This window comes from Mandrillus leucophaeus, unplaced genomic scaffold (assembly GCF_000951045.1).
Source record: "Mandrillus leucophaeus isolate KB7577 unplaced genomic scaffold, Mleu.le_1.0 Scaffold684, whole genome shotgun sequence".
NCBI classification, from domain to species: Eukaryota; Metazoa; Chordata; class Mammalia; order Primates; family Cercopithecidae; genus Mandrillus; species Mandrillus leucophaeus.
This window is the reverse complement of record NW_012107408.1, coordinates 224,530-249,495: the sequence shown is the minus strand read 5'-3', so window position 1 is coordinate 249,495 and position 24,966 is coordinate 224,530. Positions and strand designations below refer to the sequence as shown.

The window sequence follows — 24,966 nt, the reverse complement described above, 5'->3', positions numbered from 1 at the left end:
ATTTGGTATACACTGTGTACAAAATTTCTTTCATGTTTTAAGAGACTGATGAATCAGTGGTTGAAATTAGCAATATAATTGATGAATTTGATTGCTATATAAATGCATATACACATTTGATCAGACCAAAAGCATGCTTTATGATTTAATTTTATGATTAAAATATTCTAGGTTGATTTTCAGTTCTTATATTTTATTTCTTGGTAATGATAAAGCTTCTTGATATTGGGTAGAGCTGATTTTTATATATGATGTGTTCAGTGTTTGACAGGATCATGACTAGATAATTGTGTTTCTATGCTAAGAAACACGCTGAAGATTAATATTATATCTCCTGCCTGTCATGATGGCTCATTTTAATGTTATTGAAAAAAATGGACTGTATTTAGTAATTGTTATACTACAATGTTTGCAACATATGTAAATCAGAAATAGATGCAAATAAAGAGATTGCTAGAAGTCTTCATTTTACTGGCTAGGGAGCTGGGATTTTTTTCTTTGTCTTTTTTTTTAAAAAAAAAATATAGATTCAGGGGATACATGTACAGGTTTGTTACATGGGTATATTGTGTGATGGTGGGGTTTGGGCTTCTAATGAACCCATCACCCAAATAGTGATCATAGTACCCATTAGATAGTTTTTCAACCTTGGCTCCCTCCCTCTTTCCTCCATTTTTGAGTCCCCTGTATCTGTTGTTTCCAACTTTATGTCCGTATGTACCCGTTGTTGAATTCCCACTTATTAGTGAGAACCTGTAGTGTTTCATTTTCTGTCTGCATTATTTCACTTAGGGTAGCTAATGGCCTCAAACTGCATCCGTGTTGCTGCAGAGGACATGATTTCACTCTTGTTTATGATTGTGTACCGTGGTGTATATATACCACATTTTATCCAGTCCACTCCTGATGGGCGCTTAGGTTGATTCTGTAACTTTGCTATTGTGAATAGTGCTGTGATAAACATATGAGTTCAGGTGTCTTTTTTATAAAATAGTTGGATAGAAACTATTATGGATAGAAACCCAGTAGTGGGATTACTAGGTCAGATGGTAGTTCTATTTTTAGTTCTTTGAGAAATCTCCATACTGTTTTTCATAAGGGTTAAACTAATTTACATTCCCACCAACAGTGTGTAAGTATTCCCTTTTCTCTGCAACCTCTGTTATTTTTTGACTTTTTAATAATAGCCATTCTGACTAGTCTAAGATTGCATCTCATTGTAGTTTAATTTGCATTTCTCTGATGATTAATGATGTTGAGCATTTTTTTTAAATATTTGGTGGCTGTGTGTACGTCTTCTTTTGAGAAGTGTCTGTTCATGTCTTTTGCCCACTTTTTAGTGGGTTGTTTTTTTCTTGTAGATTTGTTTGAGTTCCTTATAGATTCTCGGTATTAGACTGTTGTTGGGTGCATAGTTTGTAAATATTTTCTCTCATTCTCTAGGTTGCCTGTTTACTCTGTTATGGTTTCTTTTGCTGTACAGAAGCTCTTTAGTTTAATTAAGCCCCATTTGTCAATTTTTCTTTGTGTCGTATTTGCTTTTTAGGTCTTAGTCATAAATTCTTTAATTAGGACAATGTCCGAAAAGAGTTTTTTGCAGGTTTTCTTCTAGGATTTTTATCACTTGAGGTCTTAGAGTTACGTGTTTAATTCATCTTGAGTTAATTTTTGTATAGGTGAGAGGCAGGAGTCCCATTTCATTCTTCTGCATATGGCTAGCCAGTTTTCCCAGCACCATTTATTAAATAGAGTGTTCTTTTTCTGTTGTTTATTTTTGTCAACTTTCTTGGAGATCAGTTGTTTTTAGGTATGTGACTTTATTTCTGGGTTCTCTATTCTGTTCCATTGATCTGTGTGCCTGTTTTTATACCAGTACCATGCTATCTTGCTTACTGTAGTCTTGTAGTGTAGTTTGAAGTTTCCTAATATGATGCCACCAGCTTTGTTCTTTTTGCTTAGGATTGCTTTGGCTATTCAGGTTCTTTTTTGGTTTTATATAAATGTTAGGATAGTTTTTCTAATTCTTTGAAAAATTACTTTGGTAGTTTGATAGGAATAGTGTTGAATCTGTAGATTACTTTGGGCAGTATAGTCATTTTTAATAATATTGACTCTTCCTATCCATGAACATAGAATGTTTTTTGATTTGTTTATGTTGTCTATGATTTCTTTTATCAGTGTTTTGTAGTTGTCCTTGTAAAGCTCTTGCACCTCCTTTGTTTAAATGTATTCCTAGGTATTTTATTTTGTGTGTGTGGCTATTGTAAATGAGATTGAGTTTTTGATTTGGTTCTCAGCTTGAATGTTATTGGTGTATAGACATGCTACTGATTTTGGTACATTTATTTTGTTTCCTAAAACTTCCCTGAAGTTATCAGGTCTGTGAGTCTTTTGGAGGAATTTTTTGGGTTTTCTAAGTATGAGATCATTTCATCAGTGAACAGAGATCATTTGACTTCCTCTTTTCCTATTTGGATGCCTAATATTCCTTTATCTTGCCTGATTGCTCTGGGTAGGACTTCTGGAATTTTTTTTTAAACTAGTAAAGTTTTGATACTAAGGATGAAATGTTGCTTGTACCTTTTCTCTTTAGTTTGCCGTGTGAGGTTCAGGAAATAAATACATAGGTTCCAAATTACATCTCTTCGTCTAACCTTTTATAAAAGTGTATGCATGTCAAATGAAAAAAGTAATATTACTCAGCTTTTCTTATTAACCTGTTCAAAATTCCTGAATCTTAGGATAGTCAGTTTTGCAAGAAACATACAATATTACAGTTCCCTGACCAAGAAATGTTAGTTGCCCTGATAACTGAATTTTTGCATGACCTTAAATCTTTATTATGGAAAAATGTGTTCTTGAAAAAGAATGTACTTTTTAAGTGAATTTTAATAGTTGTTGATAGTAACAAAAACAGAGGAGGAATGGTGACCTTTTTTTATGTATCATATTTGTTGAATCCAAAGTTTCTACTTATAAAAATGGAATTAAAATAAGGGTCATGTATAGTTCTAATTGTATATTAGCAAACTTCTTTTATACTACTAACTTTCCTTTGGAAAAAAAGAACAAAGTCAACAGATACAACATACTGTTCTTGTAGAAACTTGTATATTTTATTTTCAATTATTTAAATAGTTTTTTCTGTAATCTATGATGACATAGTTACAGATAACTGAAAAGTTGAATGAGCAGAGTTGACATTCAATTTTGGTGAAAATACAGGTATGTGGTGATATCCTGAGGATTAAAGTAGGTTTTGCTGATTTCATATTATTGTTGTCATTTCTAACTTGTTTTCTGAAAGCCACTTTCCTCTTATTTCGTGGATTTATAGTCATGTATCACATAATGATGTTTCATTTCACACTAGACTTTAAATACAGTGGTGGTCCCGTAAGAATATAATATTGTATATTTACCTTTTCTATGTTTAGATATGTTTTAGATACACAAATACTTACCATTGTGTTACAGTTGCCTACAGTATTCAATATAGTAACATGCTGTACAGGTTTATAGCCTGGTAGCAATAAGCTATACCACATAGCCTAGGTACATAGTAGGCTATATCATCTAGGTTTATGTGAATATACTATATGATACTCACATAACAGAGAAATCGCCTAACAATGCATTTCGCAGAATGTATCCTATTGTTAAGCAATACATGACTGTATTTGAAAACTTTTGGAACTTAGATGCCACCTAACCCTTTTGATTTGAACTTGGCATATTGCATTCAGTTTCTGCATTGCGTGATGGGATAGTATTTGTGATATAAGAAGTTACCCTGAGATTTTGCGATGATTAAAGGTGTATATATTGATCCAAGGGTATAGGTGAGGTCATAAATAAAAGCAAAATTCTTCTGAAGTGGTGGTTTTAGAGTCCTTAAGAGATGAAATACTTCCTTGAAATTAATTTGTCCCTAGTTACCATTATTTTTACTTATTAAAGACTAAATGTTAAAATTAACATTTAATGTATTCAAACATTTGGCACTGAGGACTTTTTTACAACTGTTGTGTTACTGGTGATACGGAACAGGCAGGACTATTTGGCCTACTAGTTTTACTTTAGGGTGTAAGTTTGTTTGCCAATATGTTCATTTACTGTGAGAGAAATATTCCACTCAATAACCAGGAATCAAAAACACTATACCTTATAAATAAGATTAGAAAATTCAACAAATGTAGAATATTTGTGGAATTCAAGTAAAGGGATAGAATAGTCTTAAGAAATGTTTTACCTAGGCTGTGGCAGACCCTATTGTACCCTTGTTCTGCATAAGAAGGACGTTTTTCTAGCTGTTAGGTATTTATGTCCCTTTGTCCTGTTCTCTCTTCTTTGAGCAATTCTGTATATACACTGATAAGGCAACTTTGTAACCTAATATTTTATAATATTCCAAAAGGACCGTTTTCTCAATCTTTTTGCTCATACTTTTAGTGTCTCTAATTACATAAATTAATTTTAAAAGGCTATTCATCTTTCTTTGCTTCTGGGATGACCTATCATTAGATATTAATACCTTTTTCATGTGCTGAAAATTTCTGCTTTCCTTTGTCAAAGAGGGGGTTCCTTTGTTCATCTTTGCCTATTTCATCTTTTCCTAAGGTCCACTTTCCATGTTAGCAAGTATAAGGAATGGCTCAGCTTCACTAATGTTTATATAATGTTACAATATTCTTGCACTATAGCCCTTGTTAAAAGTCAGTTATTACCTACTGTCATTTGGAATAAGAGACTGGGATTTGGTACAAGGAATAGGACAATTAGCCACTCAGCTTGTATTGTGGTTGAGGGGTGGTGTGTTTTCATTGTACTTAATTGGCCACCATGTATACACAATTATTGTGCTTTCTGCTTTAAGTGTTTTCATATATCACTTGTAGATTTAAGTAAGTGGTATAGTTTGTTTTTCTTGTAAGCATAATTGAGTTTAGAATTTCTGTAAGAGCTGGATCTTATTTTGAGGATATCAGCATCTGGATGACAAGTGTTGGTTTTGAGATTACGATAATCCTTTTGTATGCATTTTCTTTGGGAATATATGTATTCTAATAGCTAATCTTATGGTTCCTAGTGCTGAAGAGGGCTTACAGGTAATCACTGTCCTAAATACCAGAATGATTCTTCGTAGAGATGGCTTTCCATGATTATTAGGTGGTTATGATGTAATGAAGACTCATAACAAAAGTGGTTGAACAAAAGTGACCTGTACAGATTCAGAGCCGCTTTATAAGGAGTAAGCTCATGGTGGAATTGAATCAGACCAAGTGAATCAGAACATACATCCTCTTAACATATCTAAGAATCCTTGCCACAATAATGAAAATTTTCCAGGTTTCACAGGAGTAAAGTACTTTTCAGTAGTTGAATGATTAAACTTTTGTATTTAACAGCATTTTATATATAGTGGAAAAAAATGGTAAGATGTTTCCCAATCTTAATTACTTGTGTGCAAATACTTTCATACATTTTTTGTTATAAATAATCATAGGATTCAGTTTAAATAAAAATATATCATTTCTTTGAAATTAAGATATTTGTTATTGTATTTGCTAAATTTTCATTTTAATGTCTTAAGATAAATTGGATTGAGGTTAATAATATATAAACTCTTGAGTATTTTGTAATCCTTTAAAAGTCAGCCCTCTAAGTTATGCTAATGTTTTTCTGAAGACACTGCATAAAAGAGTGAGCCATAGATATCTTAAATCTTCAGATGCCAGAGACCTATGTTGTTGTACATCTTAAGTATGATTAGGCTACCATTTTAGTTACTTTTACAAAGCATATTTCATCAAAAATATAGAAATCTTAGGTTATACTGTTTGAATTTCTAGATTCTTATAAAAGTTTAAGGGATAAGTATAAATTGATAAAGCATCTTATTCATGAGATATCAATTGGTTTGCCCTATGACAAAACATAAAGATGATTTTTGAATGGCAGAAGATTCTAAAAGAGGATTCGATAAACATAAATTTAGTATTCTGATTTCTTTTTTAAGGTATTGACGTAGAAAGCGTCCTATAAATTCTTACCATGTTAGTTTTAGCTGGTGGAAACAATCTAATGATAATATACTTTAGAATTGTTACGGTGGTGGTTTACAAATGGAACATGTGTGGTGTTAGATTTGACTGGATAACTGAAGAAGCAGAAGGACTTAGTTTTACAAAATATAACTAACAAATATCTTAATTAAATTGCAGTTACATTTGATTAGATTTTAAACTGGCAAGAACTGCTACTTCCCACTTTAAAAAGAAAACTGGGACTTTGCTATATAAAAGAAGCATTACCATTAGGAAAAAAAAATCGCAACTTGGTTCTCTTAACAATAAGGAGCCATTTTTCAGTTGTCAGTTTGACTTTTAATCTTGTGATACCATCTTCCTTATATTCACATTAGTGAATATTACAAGAGAATCTAGAGATTGTCTTGTTAAAATAAGTAAGAGTGATTTTTAAAACATACTCAAGCTCAGCAAATAAACAAAAGGAAGCCAAACCTCAAGGTACTATAATGTAACCATTCCCAAGACCTAACTGGAGATTTAATTTACAGAAAATGACCTAGCACCCTCATAAGTCAGAAATGGAATCATACACAGAAATATATAAATGTTAAAAATACCTTCACATTTTATTGCAATGGTGAATTTGTGTTTGTGTGTGTGTCTTTACATTTAATAATACTGTAAATTATTTCTTTCTGAGACCAGAATAGACCCCTAGAACATTATAACTTTATGTTGAAGAGTAGGAACAGTTTTCTTCAGTGGAAGTTGCTTAAGACAGGATTCTAATTTATACCTGTTGCTTCTTGATTTTAAATTTTCTATTCCTTTGATATCTATTGCTTCCTTATTTTAAATTTACTTCTATCTAACATTGTGGTTAGCTTTTAAACTCCTTTCACTCTTTTAACACTTTAAAGAATTTGAATTATTGATTAAAGTTAAATGACAGATTACTAAATTCATTTTTTAAACTCATTTTTTTCCAATGGCATGGTATCTATTTTTATTTCCTTTTTTCCATACTTATCTTAGATACAGTAAAAGCTTATATTTCCTGTTTGGTATGTTGGCAGATTTGGAGCTCTTTATAGTTTTTCGCTAACAGTTAAAATTAACCTGAGTGAGACTATGATTTATAACTGGTTGTTTTATTCTTAGGGAAAGAATCTGATTTATCTTTAACATCTATGAACATAAATATATGTTTGTATTTGGTACATTATAAGTTCTATCCATTTTATATTCTTACACTTATTTATATCCTTAAAGAGTATGCAGTTAAATTCTTTTTACTGTATTTATTGAAATCTCTCAAACATATTTCTTCAAACCTTGGTTTTCAAAGTATTGTGTCATTCATGCTTACTATTTTATGTATGCATATGTGCATTTGCATTTACTCCATTTTTAAAACATAACCTTAAAAAAGATAAACAACATCCATAGGGTTTTTAATAAGGTAAGAATACATGTCTATTACTGATATCGAATATTTATCTTTAAATTTCAGATAAGCCTTTGAAAAAAAGAAAACAAGATTCTTACCCACAGGAGGCTGGGGGTGCTACAGGAGGTAATAGACCAGCTTCTCAGGAGACGGGTTCTACGGGAAATGGGTCAAGGCCAGCATTAATGGTTAGCATTGATCTTCATCAGGCAGGAAGAGTGGACTCTCAGGCTTCTGTAACTCAGGATTCAGACTCCATAAAAAAGCCTGAAGAAATCAAACAATGTAATGATGCACCTATTTCTGTTCTTCAGGAAGATGTTATTGGAAGTCTTAAATCTACACCAGAAAACCATCCTGAGACACCTAAAAAAAAGTCTGATCCTGAGCTTTCAAAGAGTGAAATGAAACAAAGTGAAAGTAGATTGTCAGAATCTAAACCAAATGAAAACCGATTGGTGGAGACAAAATCAACTGAAAATAAGTTAGAAACTAAAGTTGAGACCCAAACAGAAGAACTTAAACAGAATGAGAGCAGAACAACTGAATGCAAACAAAACGAGAGCACCATAGTTGAGCCTAAACAAAATGAAAATAGACCGTCTGACACAAAACCAAATGACAACAAACAAAATAATGGCAGATCAGAAACAACAAAATCAAGGCCTGAAACCCCAAAGCAAAAGGGTGAAAGCCGGCCTGAGACTCCAAAACAAAAGAGTGAAGGGCGTCCTGAAACCCCAAAACAGAAGGGTGATGGAAGGCCTGAAACTCCAAAGCAAAAAGGTGAAAGCCACCCTGAAACTCCAAAGCAAAAAAATGAAGGGCGACCTGAAACACCAAAACACAGGCATGACAATAGGAGGGATTCTGGAAAGCCATCTACAGAGAAAAAACCTGAAGTGTCTAAACATAAACAAGATACTAAATCTGACTCACCTCGGTTAAAATCAGAACGAGCTGAAGCCTTAAAGCAGAGACCTGATGGGCGATCTATTTCTGAGTCACTAAGACGTGACCATGATAATAAGCAAAAATCAGATGACAGGGGTGAATCAGAGCGACATCGAGGAGATCAGTCTAGGGTTCGAAGACCAGAAACATTGAGATCCTCTAGTAGAAATGAACATGGCATTAAATCTGATAGTTCAAAAACTGATAAACTAGAACGAAAACACAGGCATGAATCAGGGGACTCAAGGGAAAGACCATCTTCTGGGGAACAAAAATCAAGACCTGACAGTCCTCGTGTTAAACAAGGAGATTCTAATAAATCAAGATCTGATAAACCTGGTTTTAAATCACCAAATAGTAAAGATGACAAAAGGACAGAGGGTAACAAGAGTAAAGTAGACACTAATAAAGCACACCCTGACAATAAGGCAGAATTTCCAAGTTATTTGTTGGGGGGCAGGTCTGGCGCATTGAAAAATTTTGTCATTCCGAAAATCAAGAGGGATAAAGATGGCAATGTTACTCAGGAAACAAAGAAAATGGAAATGAAAGGAGAGCAGAAAGACAAAGTAGAAAAAATAGGATTAGTTGAAGATCTAAATAAAGGAGCTAAGCCTGTAGTTGTTCTACAAAAACTGTCTTTGGATGATGTTCAGAAACTTATTAAAGATAGAGAGGACAAATCAAGAAGTTCCCTTAAACCTATCAAGAATAAACCATCAAAGTCAAATAAAGGTAAGAATACTGATGTCATTTATAATATAATCGATTTTAAGTGCTAAGGTTACTAAGTATTAAAAAGGAAATTTACAAAAATTAGAAAGCTACTACGTGAAAATATAACATCTATGTCAAACAACAGTAATTTTTTTTCAGAAGTATAGATAAAGGTTTCCAATGAATTTTTTTTTCCCCACAGTTCTTTTCTTCCCACCCACTACTCAAGGTAGTTATGAATCTTACTGCTATTTGGTTACACAGAGATAAGTTATTTGGCTGTTTAATTATTTCTTATATTCGTTATTTCTTATGTTAATCAAGTGAATGTTGTATTAAAATAACTGTCTTTAAAAACTCTCTATAGTCTTACAATACTATATTCTTACAGACCTGTGTTTGAGCTAATTATCGATGAATAGTTTGTATAGTTTAGAAAGTTATATAAAAGGTTATTTTTCATTTTGTTGGGGAGATGGTTAGTTAAATGTGTTTTATATTTTTAAAACATATCTTTTTGTCCTTGTTTATGCAAAGGTAATAGGGAACGGCACTTACTTTTTAAATTTGGTTAAATTGTAAGTTTGTGGGAGGCAGGGGGACTGGTGTTATTTTTGCATGGTTTCTGAGTTAAATTCTCTGGTTACTTGAGTAAGATTATTTCCAAAGGGAGAAGAATGTCTTAAGTGCCAAAAAATAATGACCATTTGTGCAGAAGATATACTTTTGTATCCGTTTGTACACAAGTATTTAAAATAACTTTTTTTATTTTTAAATAGAGATGAAGTCTTCTTGCTTTGTTGACCAGGCTGCTTTCAAACTCCTGGCCTCAAGCGATCCTTTTGTCTCAGCCTCCCAAAGTGCTGGGATTACAGGCGTGAGCCACCATGTCCATGCAGTTTAAATATATTGAGGTATAGTGAAGGCGATAGAACTGAGAGTTTATTTGATTTTAAGTTTTCCTTCTGTGAAAGAGAATTATTAAGAATTTAGATTTAAACTTATATATAACCAAGTATATGAAATCTGGAATTGCATTGGCTAAGATGGTAGCCATTACCTTTTTTGGCTATTTAAATTTAAATTAACTAAAATTGAAAGTTCATTTCATCAGTTGTCATACGTGGCTATTGGCTACCGTATTGGACAAAACAGAACATTTTGCATCATCACAGAAAGTTGTATTGCATAGCACTGCAGTGCATTAGGAGATATGAAAAGTGTGTGGTTATTGTTTTCATAACACGCTGTTGTAACTTGTCTACCAAGAAAACTCTTTGAAAACATATTATAAAGAACTCTTTATTCAAAGAATGACTTGTGGCTAATCTGTTGTTATTCTTGCTTGGTCTTCGTCAACATTCATTTCTTCACTGTTAATTTATTTGATTTTGTCTTACAAAAATGAAAAAATATTGCCTTCTGAGTTACTAATATTTGTGTTCTTTGAGTGAAGCTTTTAATTTTTAGATTATAGCAATTAGACCAAAAATCAATTAAGACATCAGCCTCAATAAGTAGCCTTTTTTATTTAACTGGAATGTGTCTTTTCAGAGTTACTTGTTAATATGAAAGAGGTTGTAGAATGCGGGAGTTAACACTAGATTTGTTTTCTTTTAGGTAAAGATTTTCTTTAAAATTTTTTAGCGAAAGTTTGGGAGTAGCTTATATTTATAAACTAAAGAGTATGGCTATACAATTTTAGAAGAGTCAGGTGAAAGATGGAAAGTGGTACCCTCTTGTTCCTTTGATCTGGACCATCTTTCTCTCCCTCCCCTCTCAGCTTACCCTAGCCTTGCTTTCTAAACTCTGTTCTAACAAAGAGTCTTTTACAACTCCTTAAAGAACATCCAGAAGTGAATATAGCTTTTAGTTAGTAATTGCTGTATTATTTCACCTGTTTTTTTCACATGCAGTAATATGGCCTATGAATAAGTTTTTAGCACCAAAATGCGTTTCTGATAGTATACTTTTAATGCAGATGTATATACCTGATATGGTCATGTTAGTATGTAAGTAAGCTATCTGAGTGTCTGAGTGATGTGTATGTATGTGTACATGTGCATGTTTATGTATATATACACATATATTAATGTAACTGCAATTACAATAACAGTCCTTTTCATCAAAAAATACTATGTCAGTGCTTAAATTCATTTCAGGATGCCGTGTAGCTATCTTTTGGATTAATTTATTTATGTCTTAGGATCCGTATCTTTTTTTTTTTTTTTTTTTAAGTAATGTTCTAATTTTGGTTTTATTTTAGATTTTTGCTACTCAGTTTAAATAGCAGAGTTGGTTAATTGTGGATTTTTTTAATTGCATGTACATGAAGCACAGTTGTAGATTACTTACCCTTTGTAGTATATATTGGGATTTTCTTTGGAGATTCACAGAAAATCACATTTTGATGTGTTGATGATTTTCTGAGTAAAGGAATTAATCTGAATATTGCTGGGATACTTTTATGGTTGGTTCCTAGGGCCAAAATTGAAAAGCCATAAATTTCCATCTTTTAAATATTTTACCAGTTGTTCATATAGAAAATATTCATTCTTTAGGATATATTTTAAGCTGATAAATTTTGAGTGTGTGATAGAGGTACAGATTTATTACTCCTATTTTAGATTACTTATTTTTGTCTTTTGTATGAGCATGTTAAATGTAAAGTGGCATTGTTACATTTGATTTCTGTGGCAATATGTCTATATCCCTGGTACCTAACAAAATACTTCATACATAATAAAATTATACTTAATGGCTATTGAATGGAGACGATGTTGTCACCATTTTCAGGAAAAGCTTTTGTGTACAGATTAAAATTAGATAGTCATCTTTTATGTTCCCATCAATACACCCTAGCTCAAGAGCTACTTATTTGTCGAATCCTGCTTCCTAAATATTGTAGTAACTTTCTTCACCCTGTCAACTACCTAGATTTTTTGTTAAGATCCAAAGAAAACCTGCTTATAGTATTATGTGTTTAGTTTTTCTATCACACTTATTTTGATCTACAGCAGTTACAACATGGGATTAATATTATTCCCATTCTTATCCTGCTTTGTCAACTTCCCTATCTTTCCATCACCTTGTTTATTCCTTGTGTAGGAGGGGTGGAGGGGGCAGTCAGGCAATGTAACCCTTTGTAGAATTCTTTTTAAGTTCTTCAAATATCTTCTACTAAAGTATACCTCGATCAGTATGTTACATGCCAAAAAATATTTTATTGTTAAAAATTTTATTAGAATATTACCCTAATGTATAGTGTCTCTAAATTAAAATAATAAAGTTATGAGATCCTTTAAGATTGGCATAATCTCCCAGCATTTTGGGAGGCCAAGGTAGGTGGATCATTTGAGGTCAGGAGTTAAGACCAGCCTGGCCAACATGGTGAAACCCCACCTCTACTAAAAATACAAAAATTAGTTGGGCACGGTGGCAGGCACTTGGTAGTTCCAGCTACTCAGGAGGCTGAAGCAGGAGAATCGCTTCAAACCAGGAGGGGGAGGTTATAGTGAGCTGAGATTGTGCCACTGCACTCCAGCCTGGGTGACAGAGCAAGACTCTTATCTCAAAAAAAAAAAAGATTGGCATAATCATCAACTAACATATGCCTTCAGTGTTATTAACAGCTTAGTATCAGTAATTACAAACATTTGATTTTGTTTTGGGTTTGTTTTTTTTTTTAATTCCAGAGTGTCTCAAAATAGCTTTATGTCTAAGGAAACCATTTTTCCTTCTCTCTCCCCCTTCTTCTTTCCAACTAGTATATCATTCTCCATTATGTGGACTCAGTGCTTTCGAGAAATATCCGTATTATTTGTTATTTGACATCATCCTTTAAACTGAAGAGTAAAGCAGTTTCTGAAAGTAGTCTTCACTGGGAATGTATCTGGCGGCTTTAATAGTCAATAGTGATTAGCCTATATTGCTCACTTGATGAGCTCATGATTGTAGGCCTTACTAGCGACAGTTATGTCACTTCAATTATCTACTGTTACAGTTACACTACTAAATGCTGATCACTGTCATCAGCTGGTTGCCTTTTACTTAGCACTGAACCAGTCTAGTTAGATTGTGTTTAGGATCCTCAGCTTCTGCAAGTTTTAAAGTATTGTTTCTGAGAGTGAATTTATAGCATAGTTTGTTAATTCCTAAATTGAGGATTTTCAGTGTGTTTTCTTTAAGGTAGATTGTAATATTGAATAATATTTAATGATGCTGCAGTAGGAATTTATTTTGCTTCATTTGCACAGTTTTATAAAATACCTTTCTAAAAAACTCGAATTTTCAGTTTTTATAAAAACATTCATATCAGTGATATCTTTAGGAAATGTTTAGAGAAAGTTTATTACAGAAGTTGGCATAATCCATATCTAGCTCTTGTGACTTTAGAGCAGTATTTTGAAAATTTGTACTCATGATTTCCATTTGTAGAAATTTTTGCTCCAAATTATGCTTAATAGATTGTTCATACAAATATTGCTTAAAAGAAATGCATTACGTAGAAACCTTTTTATAAAAATTAAAGTTTGCTGGAGCTGTTCTCTCTCCTTTCCATTCCATCTCTTAAGCCAGCCCAAAAACGTAGTTTCTATAGGGTTCTTGTATCTGTAGAAATAGGTGTATAATTGACAGCTAAGGAGCTAGCAAATACTAATTCTGAAAGAACCTGTGTCTGTTTATGAAGAAATTATCTTTGACATACTGAATTCCCTCTTATATCCTAAAAAAAAATTAATGAAACCCTTCTTTACAAGGGCCTGATGCGAAATTAAAGAGTATGAATACCTACTAGTATTATAATACCAATAAAATGGGTTTTTTAATATGGATCTCTCTGTCTTGCCTATAAAAATATTAGCATTTTCTGGCTTCTGATGTGTCAATTTTTAAAAATTCTCTTTTAAACTTATTATAAATTATAGTACAAAGAGAACTGATATCAAAACCTTGAATAAGTCTTAACCTTTCAAAGCTTGATTCATTCACTTTTAAAATAAAGAAACCAATTTCCCTCCTGCTTTATACAGTTATAAAAACCAAAATGAATGTTGTTATAGTAAAAGCTAATCGGTCTGTTTTTTTATATAAAGGAATGTACAGTCATTCAGTTTCTAATTGAATTGAATTTATCTAAATGAAGAAAGCAATTTTTAAAAACAAATCTTTTTATGTATCTGCACTTTATATTCAGTGTAGATTTAAAGATATTACTGCCACAATTTATTTTTCTCACCGTGTATACATATCAAGGAAAGAATCATTTGATCCCTGCCCCCTACTTTTCAGTAATGAGTAGTAAGTTGTCATTTATATGCAGTATTGAAATTTTTTTTTTTTTTTTTTGCCCCCGCTTACCTCTAATTGAAGTTGAAGATCCATTTGGTGCTTCTGTGTTATATGGGTAGATTAATGGAAGAATTGTCACTGAACTGTTACATTGTGCCTGCCCAAGATTTTTTTTTGTTTTTTAGGATTTATAATATTTGGAGGTTTATGTAAGGCTCTTAGTTTTTTTTCTGAACATGACTTGTTTCCATTGACCAAAGCTTCAGCCCCAAAGATTTTATTAGTTTAGGTGATTTGTTTCTATCTCAGAGTTGTTTTCCTGTTTTAAAAAGAAAACAAAACACTTTGTTATCAAATCAATGTTTGGGACTTTAAATCTTTTGATGATTTCTGGTTTTAATAATCTGGCAAGTGCTGATTTGTGTGATTTATAATAGAAATCAAAGATTACTTAAATGTAGCTTATCTAGGAGTAAATGTATTCTTTGGCCATATTAGAGCCAGAGTATAGAGTGCATTGTATTTAATGGAACATATGTACAGAAGCTGAAAACTTGGTTATCTCACAAAATTGTGACTAAATGACATTATTCATCAAGCCAATAACATAAAGTTTTATGGGAATTCAGACATCTGATTTAAAGAATAAAGCAGGACAAAAGAAATTAGGGGAGAGACAATCATAAAGCACTAGTAGTCTGAAGTTTTTAGGAACAAATAACTTGGCAAGCAACAATAATCCCTAAAATCATCAATCCCTAAAATACATCATCGTATGTTAAGAGACAGCAAGACTCTATGTTTGTATTTAATGGATTATTAACTAATTCAGGGGAAATAACATAACCAAGTATGTCATACAGATAATTTTAAGTACTTGCTATTTATTCATTTTTTTTAAACTGAGTTATCCAAATCAGGATCCTTTCGTTTTTTTAAAGACAGAGTCTCATTCTCTTGCCCAGGCTGGAGTGCAGTGGTGCTAATATAGCTCACTGCAGCCTAGGACTCCTGAGTTCAAACAATCCTCCCTCCCATCTCAGCCTCCAAATGGCTGGGTTATCCAGATCCTTGATGTCATGTTAAAGATCCCAGGCCTGAATATGGGAAAGTCATGCATTTTATTTGTTATCTTTGTAATCAAGGGACCTGGCAGAGTCCATTTATAAAGTGCTTCATGAAATGGAAGAAAGGATGTGGTTAATTCAGAAAATGTGTGAAACCTGTGGAATAGACAATTCTGTTCAAAATGAAACAGGGTTCACTTTTGGAGGATGATACATGTAGAGACATTGATTCCTGGATTTTTTTTCTTTAAAGTTGGGTCATCTTCAGAAATAAAACTTTTGACCTTTGAATTATGTTGTTTAAACTTTCAAAGTTTTACAGAAGTTAAAATGATCTGGAGAATACTAGAGGTCTTAATAGTATTCTCGTTAATGTAAGGAATAAGAAAGGGTAAACTACTGTTAATAAATGTTGATACTTGCTTTATCGGATATAAGGCACAGGTTGTCTGTGTTTGGCTATTGTGAGGAATTATTTTAAAGAGAAAAAGAGCAGAGTCCTTGCTCTGGGAACATAATAATCCATTGCAGAGAGAGCACAAGAACTAGTACATATTTTAACATTTGATTATTGTGTGTTTATCTGCAGGAAAATATTCTGGTATATTAGTATCAAGTCAGTATGTCTGTGATGTGAACTTAATCTAAGCAGAACAATCACTTAGGTAACATTTGCTTTAAAAAAAAAAAAAATTCCGTGATAGATGAAAGGTCAAATACTTTGGGTTATCTGTATTTATAAAACCATAAAGATCATAATGTTTCAAATACTGCAAAAAAAAAAAATTCTATTCTTAAAAATTTTGGAAATGTACTCATTTGTCTCTCAAATATAGCAACTCAGGAACTATCCAGCAAGTATATCTGTAAGTGAACATGAGAAATTGTGAACCACAGAGTTAGGCAATCAAGAAGCATCTATTGACCATCCATGTATGTACTTAATATTATGTAAGTCATGTGGAAAAGGGAAGATGTATACTCTAAAACATGATGTTCCATCAAAAAGACACATACTGAGGTAGAGATATTCATTCAAAGACTTTTAAATGAGTTGCAAAATGTGTTCAGTTTGGGGCTGAAGATACGCAATGCAAAGCTAAAGTTGACTTCTTTTACTTCTACCAGTATTCTAAAAAAAAAAAAAAAAAATGACCCTCACTGATAAAACTTAACTAGTTAAATTAAGAAAGCCAATACAGAGAAATATTACCTGATTTCAAAATGACACAGAAGTTAAACTCAACATTAGTTAGAATTCTTAGCAATTGAAGTCTGGGATATTACCAGTCATGAGTATTGCATGTTCGTTGGGTAAAATTATTGCTGTGCATGTCCTTAGAAGAACAGAAGCCTGAAAGTTACTGAAATAACTCCTTTGTGATACTGAATAAAAGTTTTGAAAGAATTAGAAGGTTATCCTTCCATTAAGATTAATGTTTTATATCTCCATCTTGAGTTATTTGATTGTATTGTCTTAATCTTCTTGATAGCTATTTACTTTTCTGTCATAATTAATTTTTATTCTTTACATAAGTGCTATTATCATTTGCATGTTATAAAGGATAGTATTAATGTTGATTGTAAGTTACTAATATTTCCTGCTGTAAACCACAAAGGTACTCTTTGCTCCCAATTCATAAAATTCATCAGGTAAGATTTTTCTTTTTATACTTCCACTCAAAGTAAGTAAAGGAAGCTAAAATTGCCATCTTTAGTAATCATTAAGGACAAATAATCCTGAATAAGTAGCTTTTTCTACTTCTACTTTATTTTTTAAACTGTCAGGAAGATAGTCACAGTTTATTTCTTCGTAAGAACTATTTGTGTGTGTTTGTGTGTATGTGTGTAGGATTAAGTAGTATAATGGCTCTTATTGTCTTATTTTTTATTGTCTTGACTCTTTCGTGGGAAGATATGAACTTGAATTTTCTAAAAGTACTTGAAATGTACTTTTCAGTTACAGACATTTATATTTTAAAATATTTGTCATCTATTTATCCTATGTTACATGTTTCTCTTGTCTTCAGTTAAATTGTATATATTGATTTGTCTGTTTGAAGAAGTTCTCCATAATGCTAAAGGCATTACCATGCCTTCAAATAGACAGTGATAGGTAAAAGCATATGTAAAGCTCTTGTCTCAGCCACCATACACAACTGCCAAGATCATAGAAAAGGAGGAGGAGTGGTAAGTGTCTTCCAGCACTTCTCACTTGTATTGAGGGGTAACATTAGATTCAAACTACTGCAGACCTACAGAAAACAAAATTTATGTATTACCAAGAATGTGAAGTGTACCTCTTACCGCAAATCCGTTTGCAAATGTCAGTGAATCTCTAGTTTCAGAAAGTTTTAAGTCAATGCAGACAAATTGAAGGCATTATATCAAAAATTTATTATATAATTACCCTTCGTTTTTATGGTGGTGTCATGTTTTTAAAGTTGTTACATAATTATATGTATATATGTACACATAATATATATTAACTATATTGTCACTTTAGGGTTAAGAGTATTATAGTTGTGTTCTATTAAAATAAACAGGTGACTTAGAAAACATAAATACTAATATTTTTATTGTGCTAATTTAGTTAAAATTTTCCTTTTATCTTCAGATTTACATTTTTTTTTTTTGTTTACCTTTCATTAATAGGTAGTATAGATCAATCAGTGTTAAAAGAATTACCCCCTGAACTCCTGGCAGAAATTGAGTCCACCATGCCACTTTGTGAACGTGTGAAAATGAACAAACGCAAGCGTAGCACAGTTAATGAAAAGCCAAAATATGCTGAAATCAGTTCAGATGAAGATAATGATAGTGATGAAGCTTTTGAATGTAAGTATCACAGAAATCTTTGTTATTATTTTAGAGTTTAAAAGCAGGTTGATGTGTTTTTCTCATTTATAATTTGGGAGTTTAGCAAGAGCACAGTCACCTTAATTCTTAATAACGCAGTATAGTAAGTTTTTTTCTCTACACTTTAAAAATGCGTGAAAGATGAGATCAGTTGGCACCAAGAAAAAATATTAAATGAGCTACAATTAAGTTTAAAACACAGGTAGGTATGTGTCTGTATGCATTCAGCAAACATATATTGAGCTCCTATTATATGCTAGACACTGAGAGTAAAAATACAAATAAGATATGGCCCCTGTCTTCAAAGAGCCTTCGGTCTAATGGGGGAAATATGTAAATAAATAATTGCAGTATGCTGATAAAAGTACAGTGATAACAGTTAATCCAGGGTGCTATGGGAACACATTGGATTGGCATCAAAATCAGAATGGGGGCTCAGGGAATGCTTACTGGAAGAGGTGACACTTGAGTTGAGTCTTGAAGGACACGTAGGAGATAGCCAGATGAAGAAATATTTAAAACCATACTATCACTAAATTATGAATGGATTAGCCACATTGCAGATTATATCTGTGGTTTGGACCTGGCTTCTCCTTTTTGCCCAGCTGTGTCCTGGAATTCCTCCCTTGTTTCACTGTTTTCCAGAGCTGGCTTCTTCACTACACAGCTACCTCTCTACAACACTGTGATCACCTGTCTTTGCACTAGACTTGCTATACCTCGCCTGTCTTCCTACTGGTCCACTGAAAAAGTTCTTCTCTTTTATCCCTATCTTCCTTCTTCTGGAGCAAGAGAATTGAGCCTAGCCAAGAGGGGTCAGCAACCTTGTTTGACTTAAACGGCATTCAGTGGAAACAGACTATGGGAGATCTTCACTTGTGTGCCAACTGACTTAGTCATAATGACCAAAAGAAGTGGGAAGACCACCAGTGTTCTACCTTTTCCACCTAGTGTCCATAGATTGAGGTGTGACAAGCAAGGGCAGGAAGGACAGATGCATGCCGCCATTTTTAAATGTATATTGCTGATGGAAGCCCTTCACCTCCTCCAAAGTTTTTAATGTTAATTTACTGATTTTTTTTTAATTGTGAGCTCTTGAGCTATGAGCAGTAGACTATGATACTGAACAAATCTGAAAAAGGTTTTAAAAGTGAAATAAAATATACAGCAAACTTAATCAACATTTAATCATGTATAATTGTTATAATTTGTATTATGAAATGTATTGACACACAGTATATTAAAATGGCTAAAGTTAATTTTTTTTATTACGATCAGACATTTTGGTCATATGGGGATGTGGTTAGCTCTGGAAGGTGAGAAGATAAAAGAAACATGGGGCCCAGGAACTCACTCCCTTTAATATACATGCCTTACCACTCTGTCTCTTTCCCTCTAATAAACATATCACCCATACCTAGAATAGCCAAGAAGGAGGAGTCCCTGAATTCCAGTTTGATTTCAAATAACATTTCAAATCCAGTTGACGGATAGTGGCTGCCTCCATTACTCAATTGCAAAGATTTCTGAAGCTGTCTCACAGTTAAGTGGAAAGGATAACATAATCAGAAATCTCCATGAAATATAAAATAGTGGAGAGTAGAGCCACACATCCCTCATGTTTGTCACCAATGCAGCCACCATTCATTTCCCCTTGCTTTCTATCATGAAAGCTTTTGTCTCGTCTTATGGAGGCATGTACTTCGTTGTAAAGCCATGGATCCTGTTATATCTATGCCCAACTATATTGAAAGGTAATATTTATTTTAAAGAACCTGAGCTTCACCCACTGCTAGAAGAAAGGAAAGTTTCTCTAGATTTTTAAAGAGATGTCAAGAGTAGCTTCCTGTTTTTCTTCACTTATTTCTATACGAGTAACTATAGAAAAGTGGACACTGGAGCCACTGATTTGAGTGGTGAAAGAAGTCCAAATGGTTGTTCACATAAACAACCAATTGTTACACCACAACAGAAACAGTGTAGTGAAAATATAGCACAATACAAAATGTGAAACTATTATGAGAACATTAAGTTGCAAGCATTATGCTGCTTCGAGAAAGAGAGAGAGAGACTTTTTGAAACTTAACAGTTTAATCAAATTGGTTTCTCAAAATCTAAAACCAAGGAAATAGTTTTGTTGAAGGTTAGGGGAAAATGTTGAAGGATAACTTTGAAGGTTGGGCTACACAGATTTGGATGGCCATAGCACAAGTATAAGGTCACTGGGTACCTGGGGGAAATGGAGAGAGGGGCGATGTAAGAAACTCAAGAGGTACATAGGTGAAATTTGGAAAGAGAGGAGAGAGAACACCCAAATCATATTTTACATACCTCTCTTTTGAGTCCTTTCCCCTCCCCTGCTTATTCCAAGGTAATGAGAGAAATGGAGAAAGAATAAACTAGCCACAATGAGTTGGTATCCTGATAACCTCATTATAACACAATGTGTTATGGAAGTTGTTTTTTTTTTTTTTAATGTCACCCCATTTTTATCTAAATTGTCTAAAATTTGATGAATGTGAAATAAAGATTTACAAGATCTGTGGATAGTTACCACCAATACAGCATATTCTATGTAATTACAAACCACTATAAGATTTTTCAAGCATTTTCTACTCTTAGGATTGAATGCTTGAAATAGATTTATGAAATTAATTAAAATGTACGAAGACTAAAGCAGGTCATATTTGAGGTTGTAAAATACTAATTTCTGGTGCGGTAACTCATGCCTGTGATCCCAACACTTTGGGAGGCCGAGGTGGGAGGATTGTTTGAGACCAGCCTGAGCAACATAGCAAGACCCCTTCTCTGCCTCTGTGAGAAAATAGTGCTTTCTGAAGTAGTTTGCTTATTAGTTGCCATCCCTAAGTACTGAAATTTAGGCATTTCAGTACTTGTGAAAAAAAATCTGAGGAATTCTATATAGAAATGACATGTTTCTCTCTCACAAATACATACACACAGCCTACTTATATTAGTGTATGAAACAAGTTGTCACTAAAGGAATATACTAGAGCATACTGTAATCATAAAAGAGGAACAGTCCTATCACTCTTCACATACCTCATAACCAAATTCATACCTAATTATGAAGAAAATCCCAGATATTTATATCCATTTACATTTGTAGTTTATATGAACCTTTTTGCTCTCCAAGCCTGTGACCGTAAAGAAGAGGAAACATAATGACCTTTTCCTGCCATGTTGTCCCTAGATTGGCTAGAAGAGTCCAGAACCAGAAACCAAACTAGATTCTTGAACAGGAATAGATAGGGTAGCATTTAAGAATAAGATTAGCCAGAGTGTAGACATTTATTACCCACACATGAAGACACTGGCACAAGCATAGAGCACCTGGGCCAGAGGTTGGCATCCTTACATCTAAGCCAAGTAGGGGACTTAAGCAAAACATTTGTCTTAAGTATTTGTGTATTTATCGTAGTTAGGGATTCAGAAAAGAGCAGTTGCTAGTCAAATAACAGACTGGAAAGTTTATCATTGTCAGCAGCAAGTGGTCACAACAACAACCAGTATATGATCTCAAGGTAGGACACATCACTTCTCTACGCTGGTTTTAACTTGGTGGTACCTACTACATCCTAGAACAGACATGGTAAATATTTGTCACTTATAGTGCCCCCCAGCTCTTACTGCAGACATTTCTAATCAGTCTTTCTTGCTGAACTATGATGCTTTCTCAGAGCTCAGAGTTATTTTCAACATAATATTCTAGGCAGCTATTGCCAGTTGATGAGAGTTGATGTGTCAGATGAAATCTGTTTGCCAGGTCTGCCTAAAGGCTCCTGTCAGTACGGGTGATTTTAGCAGAATGCTAAAATGATGGGGAAAAGATTGAAGGTAACATATATAATCATGCTTATGAAGCATACATAAGCTTAGAAACTTTTCTTGGGTTTAAGCAAGCCTTTTGTTGGAGAACTGAATTCATTATGTGAGTATTTACAACTGTACAGGTTTATTCTATCTCTGTAGGCTTGTCATGTTAGGTCACCAGGGCTTATGGAATTTATCACTGAGTTGTGGGTTTAACTTAGCTATTAATTGATGGTGTACATGGTTACCCATATTCTGTAACACTTTCTCAAATTTGACTTCTCCAAACCCTGCTCCCCATCAGTAATCTACGTGCTTTAAGGTGGTTCTGTTTTTCATCCAATTCCTAAACATAGTTTGTTTTGCAGCCTCAATTAATCTTGAAGTTTAGGTATAACCCTTACTGACTTGCTGAATAAATGTCATTGAAATGAACACCATAGTTTAATTTTAAGAACCTTTCTATCTGTATTTATTAGGAATAAATACTGAGTTCGTGTAAAGATCTTAAAATCTGGGTAGATTGTGCTAAAATTAGTGATACTCTTTCTATATCATAACTTAAACTTCTGGGTAGACAAAATCACTCTGAATTTCCTAGACCCTATGGAATGAAGATTTTTTTTCCCCATGTGGTTCATTTGTAAAGTACAAGTTTTAATCATCTTTTTAAATGAGGTAAATTATTTGTCATGGGGATTTGCTTCTAGCCTCTAGGAAACGACATAAAAAAGATGATGATAAAGCTTGGGAATATGAAGAGCGTGACAGAAGAAGCTCTGGGGATCATAGGAGAAGTGGCCACTCTCATGAAGGAAGAAGGAGTTCAGGTGGTGGTCGTTATCGAAACCGAAGTCCATCAGATTCTGACATGGAAGATTATTCTCCTCCTCCCAGCCTTAGTGAGGGTAATTCATCAGTGTCAACGGATTTCTTACATAAACCAATTTAAATTTAGGGCTTTAACTTTGAAGAATATTTTATATCTTTGTATGAGTTAATTAACAACTAATTTTCAATTAAGACAAAAATACTTAGTTTCTATGAGCAGTGATTATTGTTTAAGTCTTTAACATTCAGGAAAAAAACTAGAAACAAAAATGGCATTATTTTAAGTTGTCATTCCTGCATTTCAGTACTTCTTTTTGTTCATTTTAGTTGCTAGGAAAATGAAGAAAAAAGAAAAACAGAAGAAAAGGAAAGCATATGAACCAAAACTAACACCTGAAGGTAACACTTTAGTTTATTTAATTTGTCTTTATTCATATTCTTCAGCTTCACATGTCTACTTGGAATGTGAGAATAATGAATGTATTTTTCTCTCTTGCAGAAATGATGGACTCTTCAACTTTTAAGAGATTCACAGCCTCGATAGAGAATATTTTGGATAATTTGGAAGATATGGATTTTACTGCATTTGGTAAAATCAACTTAAAATACATTTACCCATACTCTAAGTGTCTAACTTTCTGTCAGTTACTCCAGAGGATACAGAGGCATGCTCCATGCTATCAAGAAACGAAATCTAGTTGTGAAGTCAAATCTAGTCTGTTACCAAGAAATTAAAAACTTTAGTACAAATCTCAGGTATAAATTAATCAAGTCTGAATAGTATCTAAAGAATCCTGAATAAGTTAGAGTAATTAAGAAAGTCTTTATGCAGGTGAGGAGGCTTGAATAGACCCTGGATAATGAAGGTACTGATAGGAGCAAATATGCAGAAATAAGCATCTATTCTTCTATTCATTTATTCTAATGACCAATATTTATTGAATACTTACTGTATGCCAGTGGTATGTTAAGTGCTAGAGATGCAAAAATAAGTAAAACCCGAACACCTGGCTTTAGGGAATACAGATTCTAATATGGAAACCAAAATAGTAAACCAGTTAGAATACAGTAGGATTAATGTTATATTCATATATTACTTTTACAATGACATAAAGATTACATCTATAAATATTAAAATATGTTTATAAAAACACTGCTTACAATGTATAGAGCTATTCTTAACAATCTTATGCCACCTTCAGCTGGTAAAATAAGTTATTTGTTTTGTGAGAATTACTTGCCTATCATTTTGTTTGCTGATTATTTAGAATGTCAGTTTCATCTTTTTTAAAACTTTGCAATTCTATGCTGAGAAATTGTCTTCTGTATCATTTAGGGTCCCAAAAGGACAAAGGGCACTCTCAAATTAGGATAATATGAGGAGGAGTTATTTACAAAGAGACCAGTTAAAAAGATGGAGGCAAAATAGTACCAGAACCCAAGGTTAACAGTCTTAAACCAAAAGAGTGAGGCTACAGAAAAGTCACCAGAACTCATTCTGCAAGAAAAAAAGTTGTAGAGTAGGCTGCCTTGAAAGAAGCAATACCTTTTGGTCAGGGGACAGAGCCAGCCTGAGGAGACCTTGTAAGCAAAGAGTAAGAGATACAAATACTTGACCTTACACTCTTTAATCTTCTAACAGGGCACCCTACTGGCCAAACCCAAACAAAAGCCAGAGGGCATGGGAGACTCTTGATGTAGTCCGATCAGGTCAACGTCCTGAGGCAGAGTGTGTGGTTGAAAAGAGTCAAGAGTGTATCTAAAGTAGTAAAGATAAGATACCTATCTCATGTTCCCATTTTTGTCATAAATCTGACTTCAATTTCTGTCCTTTTTCATGTCGGGTTTACTTGAGGTTTATATATAGAGGCCTCTTAGGTTGTTATTTGTTTAGTTTGTGTGTCTAAAAATTTTATTAGAAAGTTAAGCT

The 24,966-nt window shown here is 33.2% G+C and overlaps 1 protein-coding gene across 1 annotated transcript in view; it reads left to right on the top strand.

Moving 5' to 3' along the window:
- NIPBL (Nipped-B homolog (Drosophila)) overlaps positions 1–24,966 on the top strand; it is a 198,880-nt gene that overhangs the window by 105,519 nt on the left and 68,395 nt on the right. The window contains exons 10-14 of the mRNA XM_012002359.1: positions 7,546–9,171; positions 18,168–18,350; positions 22,916–23,113; positions 23,364–23,435; positions 23,536–23,625. Of these exons, the coding sequence (XP_011857749.1) occupies positions 7,546–9,171; positions 18,168–18,350; positions 22,916–23,113; positions 23,364–23,435; positions 23,536–23,625 (2,169 nt within the window). The remainder of the gene's footprint in view (positions 1–7,545; positions 9,172–18,167; positions 18,351–22,915; positions 23,114–23,363; positions 23,436–23,535; positions 23,626–24,966) is intronic.